This window comes from Terrapene carolina, unplaced genomic scaffold (genome assembly GCF_002925995.2).
Source record: "Terrapene carolina triunguis isolate 2854851 unplaced genomic scaffold, T_m_triunguis-2.0 Scaffold96, whole genome shotgun sequence".
Taxonomy (NCBI): domain Eukaryota; kingdom Metazoa; phylum Chordata; order Testudines; family Emydidae; genus Terrapene; species Terrapene triunguis.
Genome location: NW_020664447.1, coordinates 74,185,038 through 74,197,475, shown reverse-complemented (window position 1 = coordinate 74,197,475; position 12,438 = coordinate 74,185,038). Strand labels below are relative to the sequence as shown.

Below are 12,438 nucleotides of genomic sequence, written 5' to 3'. Positions count from 1 at the left end.
GATGCTAATTTCTGTTTAATTTTGTGTTTAATTCCCCATTGTATAACAGAGCCACCATTTTGCACTTTTCACATTCACAGAAAAAATAGTTTCTTACAGAAAAATCATCAAAATGTAAACAAAAAATGTAAAGTGTATTTTAAAAATGCTGACAATATTTACTTATGGTCCAATAGGCTATACTATCAACTCCAAAATAACGTCTTGTAGAGCTACCATCATTAAAAGTCTCAAAAGCACAAACCTGAAAGTCCCAAATTCAACATTTTAATGATAGAATTCAGATATATTTTATTTAGAGATAAGCCTGAACGGAAACCTTGGATCCAAACATCCCAAAACATTTAGAAAGTTCACATCCAAACACTGCAGTTTGGCCTACTTTCTAACAATATTCTCTACTGCAATGAGAAGAATTAAGGGCCTGCTCCCACTGTCATCAGTGGAAATTTTGCCATTTACATCACTGGGAGCAGAGTCAAATTTTAAGCATGGGCTCTATAGGCAACTGTTCTTGAGAATTTTATTTACTTCTGATTGTGGAGAAATAGCAAGCCTATAATTAAGGTCACATCAGGGTTTTCAGTTCAGTGAGCTTATTCAGTTTTATCAAATGCATCTTAGCTTCTCAGGGCACACGTACGTAGTCTAATAAAAGCACATTTAAACTGGCCTTTTTACAAATGATAAAATATTTCCAAAAGATAACTTCAACAACAGCTGGGAAAGCTGACTCTGAGTTTTATTTTGCACCACCAAAACTGAGTCCCTGCTGAAGTACATTGCCATATTGTATCACCTAGATACCATGGTAATGTGCACATTATAAATTGATTAACTAAAAGTTTTCTACATAACTACTAAACAAGGTAGATTGCTGCCTTTAGTAAGAGACAGCAAGCTTCAGTAAGGGAAAATAACTCCATTCACAGACTAGAGGCACTGAAATAGTGAAAGGAAAAAACATTTTAAAATGTGTATTTCTGAGGGCTCAATGCAAAACAAGAAGCCCAGTGATTTCAATGGGACTAGTCAAGGAAGAAAGGACAGCAGTATCTCGCCTTCAACTAGTACATTTTAATTATATTATTACACTCTACTTGTGTGTGTGTAGAGCCACATGTGGCTCTTTAGATTGCTTCATAGAGCTCTCATGAAGTTAACAGATCCAAGTGGAACTCTTCTTCTTCTTCTTCATGTGGTCTTCCGGAGAGCTGCCCGAAATACAGCTGAGGCGTTTCCAAGATTACTCAGCTACTGTGATGATGGGAGCCATAAAAGTACCTACACAGATGTAAACAGACAGATTCATCCACAGACAGGCAGGCAGACACAGACAGGTCGATACACAAGGCCAGGAAGAGGGGATGGTGAAGGGGAGAGACATAGAGGGAAAACACTATCTTCCTGCCAAAGAGCCAGCAATGTCGACGAAAGGAGAGAGGGAAGAACATAGCCAGTAGTCATGGAAAGCCACATAATAATCATGGCTCAACCATCTCCTGCAGGGCCTGCTTTAGGAAGTGCGGGGCCTGATTCGAATACCCGGCGGCGGTCTGGGTCTTCCTGCTGCCGAAATGCCGCCGAAGACCCGGAGTGAGTGAAGGACCCGCCGTCAAAGACCCAGACCGCCGCCAGGTGAGTAAAAATTAAAAAGGCGCCTAAGTTAGGCACTCTTCTTTAGGGCACGGGGCCCTCTTAGGCGCAGGCACAGGGCCCAATTCGGGGGAATCGGCCTAAAGCCGGCCTGATCTCCTGATATTGCTTTGTGAAGTTTGTGTTGTTGTTACCACTACTACAATGTTGATCAGAGTGGAAAACTCAGAACAGACTTTTCAAAAAGAATATGCAATTTACAAGAGTCTAACTCAGGCATCAGAACAAATACTGCAGACTTGAACCAATCAAAGTCAAAGAAATGTAGGGCTGGAATGGACCTCAACAAGTCATCAAGTCCAGCCCTGTGCACTGGGACAGAACCAAGTAAATCTGGACCATCCCTAACATGTGTTTGTCCAACATGTTCTTAAAATCTCCAGTGATGGGGATTCCACAACCTCACTTGGAAACCGATTCCGGTGCCTAACTACCCTTATAGTTAGAAAGTTTTCCTAATCTCTAACTAAATCTCCCTTGCTGCAGATTAAACCCATTGCTTCCTGTCCTACTTCAATGGACATGGAGAACAATTATCACAGTCCTCTTTATAACAGCCCTTAACATATTTGAGTTCACATCAGGTGCCCCCTCAGTCTTCTTTTCTCAAGACTAAATATGTCCACTTTTTTTAACCTTTCCTCACAGGTCAGGTTTTCTAAACCTTTTATTGTTTTTGTTGCTCTCCTCTGGACTCTCTCCAGTTTGTCCACATCTTTCCTAAAGTTTGGTGCCCACAACTGGACACAGGACTCCAGCTGACGCCTCACCATACTTTATGTCCACAGAGTCCAAACAATGCCAGTGAATTTAAAAAAAAAAAAAAAAACGTGACTAGGCTCACCAAAATTCAAATATACTATGAGGAGCTAATAAATCTAGACATTACACGACAACACATTGCAAGCTGCTAATGCACATCTTCACAGTAGAGCAATAAAACTGGCTTCAGTGTCATTTAAAATAAATAACTTCTATCGTTAAATGCTTTTATTTCTCTTCAATTATAAAATAAACATTGCAAAAAATAACTCTTTTTTCCAGAAACATGCAAGTACTGCATTATCCTAAGTTTTATTTTGAGTAAATTAATCATTCATTATTTCACATGGTAAAAACTAACCACACACACATGCATTCACAAATTAGATCATCTTTATCATACACCAATAGATTTAAAAAACAGATATTTTCTGATATCAATATAGTTATGCTGATTGCATTTTGAAATAGAGAAGCTGACAATAGCTTCATACAATATCTCTCAAGTATTGGCATAAATAGAACTTTTTAGATAGAACTGCATGTTTTTCACAGGCAAATTTTGATAGAAACATTAATACAAACAAATGTTGACAAAGCTAAAGCATGATAGCTTGGAATAACAGTTAATTAAAAACTAGATTCATCATTTTAAAATTATTAGGTAAAGAGAAAATACAATCTGAAATACTAAAAATTAAACAATGTATTTATACAACAAAATTGTCCTATGAAACAAAAGAAATAATTCTGATATTGTTTGGAGGTATTTGCTCTTAACATTTTTGGAAAACTTGTAAAGGATTTGTATAAACTTGAGTTAGTACTTGTAGTGATACCACATCCCAATTCACAGCACAATCTTATTTCAGTTTATGCTTCAAAACAGCTTCTTAGTGGTACTTCTGGATTTTCGTTTAAATTGAGTTTGAAGAGTCTTTAAAAGGTGAAATTAATTTCTCAGTTAATCCCATATACAGAACAATTTCAGCTATTTTTTTCTTCCATAACAAATGGATGTTAGGAACTGCTAAAACCCTAAATAAGTACATTTAAATAGGACACTTGCATCCTAAATCCAAGAATCTGAACTACAAAGGCATAATTGAAGAACAAAAACCTTATCTCTTTAGCTGCAGCAGTTAAAGCACATAGCTAAAGTTACATTTCATTAACACTTCACTACAACATTGGAATTCTGCAACCATTACATTATTTATATGGAGTTATTTTACAACTTAGGAATTTGCTTAAAAGATAGGTTTTAACATTGCAAGATGCACTAAGTCTCTCCTGTCCAGTCATCAGATTCCCCAGCTGTAGCTCCAACCTTTGTTATCACAAAATCACTTTGCCTCCAGCAGTCTTTGGTGTGCTTCCTTTTCTGTCAGATGATCTAAGAGTTTGATTTTCTGTTTTTTCTTTATACAAAAGAAGAAACATATGTAAAAATTATTGTTGATATATTCAAGCATTCCGTAATATCTTCATACTAAAGTGCCATTATATGACGCATATCTGATAAGCAGGAGCTACTTGGAAACACACGTTACAAAAAAAAAAGTCAATTCACTCATAATTTAGGATATATTTCATAGTGAGGGGGTACTTTTTAAGTAAGTCTGCTCCAGAACGCTTAAGTTAGGTTGGTAAAATTTGTAACACACCTAGGGAATGATATAGCTAGTGGTTAAAGGTCTCCTGGGTTTTATTTCTGGTTCTGCCACTGATTTCAACATGTGAATTGGGCAAGTCACAACTTATCATTTCCTTTGCTTACCCATCTATAAAATACTACTTGCCAACTTCATAAAAGTGTTGTGAGGCTCAATTCATCAATACATGTAAATCATAGAGACCTTTGGAAGAGCAACACTTAATTTCAGAGCTCTGTGCAAACACTGGTTCTTGGTACCCCATCATATCAAAAGGCATTTCTCTCTATCAAAGATATATTTAGGATATTCTAATATATAGACATCAAAATATTCATTTACCCCATTTTATAAGAGGGGAAACAGGGCCCAAACCAACTCCGATTGCCATTGATTTTAATACTGCCATTAACTATAAATGGGAGTAGGATAACATTGATTAGAAAGTTATGTTACCTGCTCAAGGCCATACAGAAAGTCAGGGTATGTCTACACCCAGCCGCTAGTTCGGCGGCTGGGAATCGAAGTTCTGGGTTCGACTTATCGCGTCTTGTCTGGACGCGATAAGTCGAACCAGGAAGTGCTCGCCGTCAACTGCAGTACTCCAGCTAGACGAAAGGAGTACCGCGGAGTCGACGGGGGAGCCTGCCTGCCGCGTGTGGACCGAGGTAAGTTCGAACTAAGGTACTTCGAACTTCAGCTACGTTATTCACGTAGCTGAAGTTGCGTACCTTAGTTCGATTTGGGGGTTTAGTGTAGACCAAGCCCTAGTGGCAGAAAGAGGGCAGAAGTCAGGAGCTCCTGACTCCCAGCCTTGTGCTCAACCCACTAAACAGGATGATAGATGCTATATCAAGTTATGTATGCAAACCAATATTATTGTGGGTTCATACACCAATATCTATGGCCTGAAAACTGGTTACTGAGATTTTGGTGAAATCCAGGCCCCCTTGACATCAATGAGAGCTTTGCTATTGATTTCAATGGGCAAGGATTTCACCCCTGCTCTTTAGGAGCCTGATTCTAAACCACTGAGTGAAAAATTCTCATTATCTGTATGCACATGTACTACAGTAAAACAGATTTCTTAAATTGTCTCTCTGTCAGGCCAACATTTTTATTGAATCATCTATAGAGCACAGACAGATATTTACTTTCTTTCCTGTATTTGAAGCAGTTACCATGTTATAATAAAGTAAGGAAAATGCTTATGCTAAAAGAAAATTTATAAAATCTTCAAAAATGAGGGAATACACATATGAAAACAATAAAACTAATCATCATAATAGTATACGATTGGATTCTTATACCATTCCTAACATTTATGATTCAAGTCAATATCTATTCTAGGATGACTCATAATCTAATATTGTCTATTCGCTAGTAACAATCAGATCTACACATGCTTTTCTCTGAAAATTGACTTAAGAGAGGTCTCTTGTGGGCTGAAGCATTTAATTGATGTTCTTTGGGATTCTTCCACACTCCAAAATATACTTAAATTCAGAGCCTCATATCTTCAGTGATTAAGACATCATAGATACAAAAGGAGGCATCTTTAGCACAATTCTCAACTCATGTAATTTCTACTGCCTGAAAACTACATAAGGGCCCAATCAAATCACACTATAGTCAATGGGTGTCTTTCTACTAACTACTGTGAGAACTGGATAAGGATTTAATTAGATTAATTTAAGATGTATAAATTATTCCAAGAATGAGATGGATCATTTTTCTCTATGTTCATCTCTGATGTGGGCCCAAGAGGGAACTGAGCTCCAACATAAGTTTATAAACTTTGCTAATGTAAAGATTCCAATGCAAAATTCTGCACCCAAGTACCTCTTGTGGATATTAGAAAGTCCCTTGAAGATTGTGGCTCCATTTACAAATCATAAAAATGATTCACTCATATTTTTGGTCATGCTACCAGTGAACTTCTATTCATTTGCCTCAGAGAGGTTTGTGAAACAATTAAATATAGGTAATTATATAATAATTGATCGAAACAACATGTTAATTTAAAATGAAAAATAAATTAAACAGAAGCATACCCAGTTGTGATTTTTATCTTTAATCTATAGAGACCTTGATCCTTCAGTTACATATATACACAAACATAAAAACAGAGACGTAATTACACACAAAAACTATGCGACCAGAACATTATTAATGTTGCAAAGTCAACCACTCAAAAGTTGGGCATGCTTGTGTATATATATTGAGAGAAAATCTGATTACTTGATCATATACTATTTTTTCCAATGTGTGACCTCATGCCTTCATTACTGCACACTATTCAAACCCTGCTCTGAAGACTGAACTATTAATTTCCTCATGAGATTTGCTATGGCACTCTTCACTATAATATCTGAATGCTTCACAAACATTAACTGATTTATCTTCACAACCCCTCTTTGAGAGGAGAGAGTATTGTTTTCCTCATTTTACAGATGGGGCGCAGAGAGATTAAGGTAAAAAGTATCCACTAATTTTGGATGCCCAAGTTGAGACATCTAGGACCTGATTTTTTCAGAGCACTTACCATTACATAGCACTTTCTATGTTCAAAACATTGATTTCAGTTGCAGCAGTGAGTACACAGCACTTCGTCAAATCAGACCCCAAAGGGTATGTCTACACTGCAATAAGACACCCACAGCTGGCTGTGCTAGCTGACTCGGGCTTGTGGGAGGGGCTGTTTAATTGCAGCATAAACATTCTGGCTCAGGCCTGAGCTCTAGGACCTTCCCATCTCGCAGGGTCCTAGACCCCAGGCATCAGCCTGAGCCCAGATGTCTACACTGCAATTAAACAGCCCCGCAGCTAGAGCCTCGTGAGCCTAAGTCAGCTGGCACAGGCGAGCCGTGGGTTATTAATTACAGTGTAGACATACCAATAGTCTCAAGTCAGGCACCCAGAAAATGAGGAACACGTAATTAGTGTCTATCTGTGAAAAGTGTGGTTGAAGAGACTTGCCTGGCATCACACAGGAACTCTGTGGCAGAGGCGGGGATAGAATACAGTTTTCCAGTGCCTTAACTGTGAGACCCACTCCCTTCTCTTCCTGCAGTCCCCCTGCCTTATTTATAAAACCTTCCAGCTTGTGCAACAAATGACGTTAGGGTCCTATAAACAGCCTCCTTCACTGCACAAACCTGATTTACTCCCAGGGACAAGCAACCTTGATTCTGTCACTTCCTAATCTTTTCAGTCCTTCACCTGCAACCTGAATAATGTTTTGAACATAGTTTTGTTTTTGTAATTTCCTAGGTTTAAAAAAAAAACCCTGAAAAAACAGAAATTTCATCATGTGGCATCATGCTGATACCCATATGGGTCATCAGCAGACTTGCTCTTAGCTCAGGTGACCATACCCAGACCTATCATGGCCCATAGCACCCCAGAACTGCAACTGCAAGGAAATGTTCTGCTCAGTCTTGGGCTAGAGCATGCCAAATGTGGATGGAATCTTTGAGACATTTAGTTGCTTGTGCAAATTATAATTTTTCAAAGGCTTGTAACTTGGCCAAATTTGAGCAGATTTTCACAGGCAAGGAAAAAGGCACATCTCTGACACAAAGACCATGCCCCTTGTCCAATGTCAAGCCCCTGCTCCAACGCATAGGAGCATTAGGGTGTCAAAGAAAAAGGTGGCCAGAATTTTTTAACATGGACAAAACAATATATCTTCCTCTAATCTCTTTCTCTGAAACAGCTGAACTATTCTGGCTGAAATTAAAATCAGCCTGAGGCACACAGCTAGCATGGAAAATTTTAAGCCAAACAATTAGTCTAGCAAAGTTGTAAGAAACTGAAATCAGGGTTTTATAATGCGAAGTGTCAGAAAACCTTAATAATAGGTGTTTCTGCTAGCTCCACCTATAATAAACAAAACACTTCACTGTGAAGCTGATAGGGTGAGTTGCTACACACACAGATCATATTTAAGAAGCTTAACTTAACAGCTAGTATTGTAAACGTTTGGTGTAGCAGTTGGTTGTGTTGGAAGAGGAGGCAGAATAAATGTCAGTTTTTGTTGCGTGCTAATTGTGGTAATGATAGTGTGTGTTCTTGTGGATGGAGGAGTAGAGGGTATATACTATTAGCTGGCCTTCCTTTTCTTTCATTTCTGTGAATTTGTAGAAATATGTCAAATATAGCAATCCAAAAACTGCTTCACAATGAAGGGTTTTTTTGTATGCATACACAAAAGTATGAACCATATAATACCACTTCCAATTAAGAAGATCATTATAATTTCAGGTAACGAAATGACTAGATAAGTCATTTTGTATTTGTAAACTCGAATGAAGACCTCTGAACTAGCAACACATATTTACACATAGCCAATATACAAGGGAATACTGATCAACACACTACTCCCAAAAACAGATAGACACATTGGAAAGACACATTTAAGGAACAGTATGAAAAGACTTGTTCAAAGGGGCAAAATATAGTCTTAAAAATGCTTTTGAGAACCCCAAATCTGGGAATGGAAAATTGCATGCAACAGATATGGACACACACAAAAATAAACCCTGCAATTTTACAGGCTGTTCTGAGTTCCATTTGTAAATAGCTCCCTTAAGGTGCTCATAACTATAATCAATCACTTACAAGCTCATCTTTCGTGAATGACTGTCTTTAGTCCCATTGTTCTTTTGGTCAACTGAGTTAGCTGTATTACGGGAGGAAGTTGCTAGGGGGGCAGTGGAAGAAAAGACAGCATTCCCACTAATATTGGTGGAACGAGTCCGGAATGAATCATCTGAAAGAAAGCAGTAGACAATTATACAGGGAATCAAGTCTGAATGAAACACAGTGACAACACATCTATCAGTAGGCTGAACAGGTGAACAGCATAAAATTGTCCTGTTTACAAAAAAACTTCGCTAATTTAAAGATTTTTACTAAAAAGTTAATTGTGTGACGAAGTACTGAAAAATAGCTGATAATTTATAGACTTTTTGAGAAGGTCTACAGAAAATGAATCAATTTTAATATATGAAATGTCTCAGATATTATATATGTCTTATAGGCAGCTTTTTAAAACTGGGTCTCCCTTTCTACATACAAAATTTGTGAATGCAAATAATTGCAAGCACAATTTATGCCATCTAGAGGTCTAATTTCTATTTTTAAAAACACCAGTCAGGGATGTCCAAATGCATGTCTAAGTGTCTACTACTTAAAAAAAATTGTTTTTGGAAAAATGTGCAACACGGAAAAGCAACTAAAAATGAAAAAAGTATATTAAGAATTGGTCAATGCATAAATATAAACATATTTCTCTATTTACTGAGTACTAGGCTGTCTTTTCCATAGGATCCCATCTCTAAATGCTTGCAAATCACTAATCAACAAACGTATATAAAAAAAATTAAAAATTCTAAAAGTACAGCATTAACGGTTTTGGAGAATGAAATCCTCTTGTTTAGACCATGTTCAGGATATAGAGTAGCAGTGCAAGATCACTGTCTTTGTTTAGTCCAGCCTCGAAAAAGCAACACATCCTCTTATTGTCTTTGCATGCAAAAATCCTAAAGTGGAATCAGAACCTAGGAACACCGCAGAAGAGCATATTTGAAAATGGTTATTAAATGAATTGGTGCTTAACAAAATGATTTTATTAGCATTTTGGACAGGATGGAGTCAAGCTCCTCTAGGGGCATGGAGGAAAAGTCAGAACTTATTACTTCTAATTAAATTTCAAAGGATCTCAGTGAAAATGGGCAACACAGGTGCCTTCTGAGGAACAAGGTGATCAAATCAAGGAAGAGCATTTGGGTCAATATGAACCATCTTTATTTGGTATTTTTAAACTGTCCAATTAAAATGACTATCAGAGGGAAATCAGTCAGATTTATGCCTGTTTGACTAGTAAGGGGTATTGGAGCAGGCTTAGCTATATCTGACATAACATTTGCAACAGGCAATTCTACCTAGACAGAATTCCAGTGCTGCCAACTCTGAGGATTTTATCTCAAGTGTCACCATTTGGATTTTTTAAAAAGCAGCCAACAGCTGGAATCATGTTATTACTTGATAATCTCATATTTGAATTAAAAATTGAAGTTTAGAGCCAATGTGGCTGCAGAGAAAAGCTTGACAACATTAACCTAAAGTTTCCAACACCAGAAGACAAATAAAAAGAACTCTACATTTATCATTTTTAATTCTTATGATTTTTTTTTTATGGTCTGACTCATGATTTTTGAATGCTTGGGGTTGGCAATTCTGGAATTCCTTCTGCAAGAGTTCTGCAAACCTATATTCAGAGAGTAAAATGAAGCAGGTTTAGTATATAGATGTCTCAAATCTTATGTGCCATCGACATTTTTAAACAGTCTAATGTTAACTACACTTAGGTGAACCATTTTTTATTGTATAGCTTTTGTACTGTATAAGCATTTGCCATTGGAAATATCTGTAACTACTATTTTAAAAGATCTTTGGTTTGACCACAATATGACTCAAATTAATGCTTGTCCACTTGTCCATAGCCAGAGTGAAATTTAGACTTAATGTAGTAATGATCTTTAAAGATCATTCCATAGCTGGAAACTAAACAAATGAAACTATGCAATCTAAAATAAAAAAGAGATATTTCAAATAATAGAAAACTAATCTTTCCTGGGATTAACCTTGTTAACCATCATTTCTTGTTTTCCCTAGTCCACCAACTATGCAGCTCTCCATCACTGGCTTGTCTACTTCTCTAACCAGTCACTTTGCGCTTTATCTTATGCTGCCCTTTATGCCTGGAACACACTTCCAGAATTAATTTGTAAAGACCCTATAAAATTTTACTTCAAATTCTTCCGAAGTCTCATTTGGGACTACAACAGAACACCAAACTGATAATGGCTAGGGAGGTGGCCAGTAGGGATTATCAATTTTTTTTTTGACTTGCAACCTGATAGTTATCAGATGGCTAGTTTACGTAACCAGGTGTTGCTATCAATGTTCCACTCCTGCTCTTTTCCTTTTGTCAATTACAGTCCTATTGTTTTAAAGCAGAAAGTCTCTCTTTTAGTAGGTGTTGATACAGTACCTAGTACAATGGAGCCCTGATCTTCTCCAGGGCCTTTAGGAGCTACTTTGATACATATAACAACAACAACACTTACCACTAAATGGTAGCATAGAACCCTTTCCCACTCCTGGTATAGAAGAAGTATATCCTGTTGCAGAACTTTTACTAGAAAAATAATTAGGTGATAAATTACCTATTGCACATTAAACTAAGTAAGTCACAAGCAGTGTTTCTGGGTCTTCAAATGTTTGCCATTTATAAGTCCAGATTTGTATTAAAATGGTATTTTTTCACCCAAATACAAAAAATTCACACCCTTCCCAATTATAAGAAACTGCTGATTTAGGCCATTATTTAACAAGGTACTTAGGCATCAGTGGTGCAAGTAGAAATCATTTCTTGCCAGTATGCTGCACTCATGGGAGGGACACCAAGGGGGGGGGGGCATGTGACCACCTCATGTGCCCCCCCATGTGACTCCTCCCCACCCCCATCCCAGGGCCCCCTTGCTCTCACCGTCCCCTCCTCATGATCCACGTTCATCCCACATTATCTGGGGGGGGGACTCCGTCCTCCTCCCGCTGCACTGGAGACTTTTTCTGTACAGACCCCAGGCAGGAGGACTCAGGAGACGCAGCTGCATGGAAGGGCTGGGGGCAGTACAGCTGCGCTGGAGGAGCTGCCAGCATGGGGCTGCTCGGCAGCCCCACATTCTGCTCCTTTCGCTGCTGTGGTTCTCGGGAAATCAGGGCTCTCCGGAGCCGCAGTGGTGAAAGGCAGAAGAAAATGGGGCCGCCTGGGGCCCCATGCTGACAGCTCCTCCAGCGCGGCTGCTGTACCACCCTGAACACTGCCCTCAGCGGTTTTACGCAGCCATGTCTCCGGAGTCCTCCTGCCTGGGGTCTGTGCAGCAGCCCCGCCAGAGGACAGGGCTGGGGGGCACGGGCAAGGCTGGAGATGGTAAGGCTGTGCCAGAGGAGCTGTCAGTGTGGGGCCGCGCAGTGGCCCCATGTTCTGCTCCTTTCACCACTGCGGTTCCCGGGATAGCCCTGAAGCTCAGTGCTCTCCCGGGAACCGCACCAGCGGCCCCACACCAGCAGCTTCTCTGATGTGGCTACTGTACTGCCCCAGCCCCGCCCCCTCCCCCAGTCCTGTCCTCCGGTGGGGCTGCTGTATAGATCCCAGGCAGGAGGACTCAGGAGACGCAGCTGCATAGAAGGGCTGGGGGTGGGCTACTCCTGTGTGTTTCCGGTATGCCACACCAGCTATAAATATCTTACTGGTATGGTGTACCGGACTGTACTACTGTACTTGCACCACTGT

The 12,438-nt window shown here is 39.0% G+C and overlaps 1 protein-coding gene across 1 annotated transcript in view; it reads right to left on the bottom strand.

The window, feature by feature from the left end:
* Nucleotides 1–3,158: 3,158 nt before the first annotated feature.
* Nucleotides 3,159–12,438, bottom strand: part of PPP4R4 (protein phosphatase 4 regulatory subunit 4) — a 108,808-nt gene continuing 99,528 nt past the window's right edge. The window contains exons 23-25 of the mRNA XM_024197128.1: nt 11,210–11,280; nt 8,697–8,847; nt 3,159–3,839 (exon numbers count right to left, since the gene is read on the bottom strand). Coding sequence (XP_024052896.1) covers nt 3,815–3,839; nt 8,697–8,847; nt 11,210–11,280 — 247 coding nt within the window. The 3' untranslated portion in view covers nt 3,159–3,814. The remainder of the gene's footprint in view (nt 3,840–8,696; nt 8,848–11,209; nt 11,281–12,438) is intronic.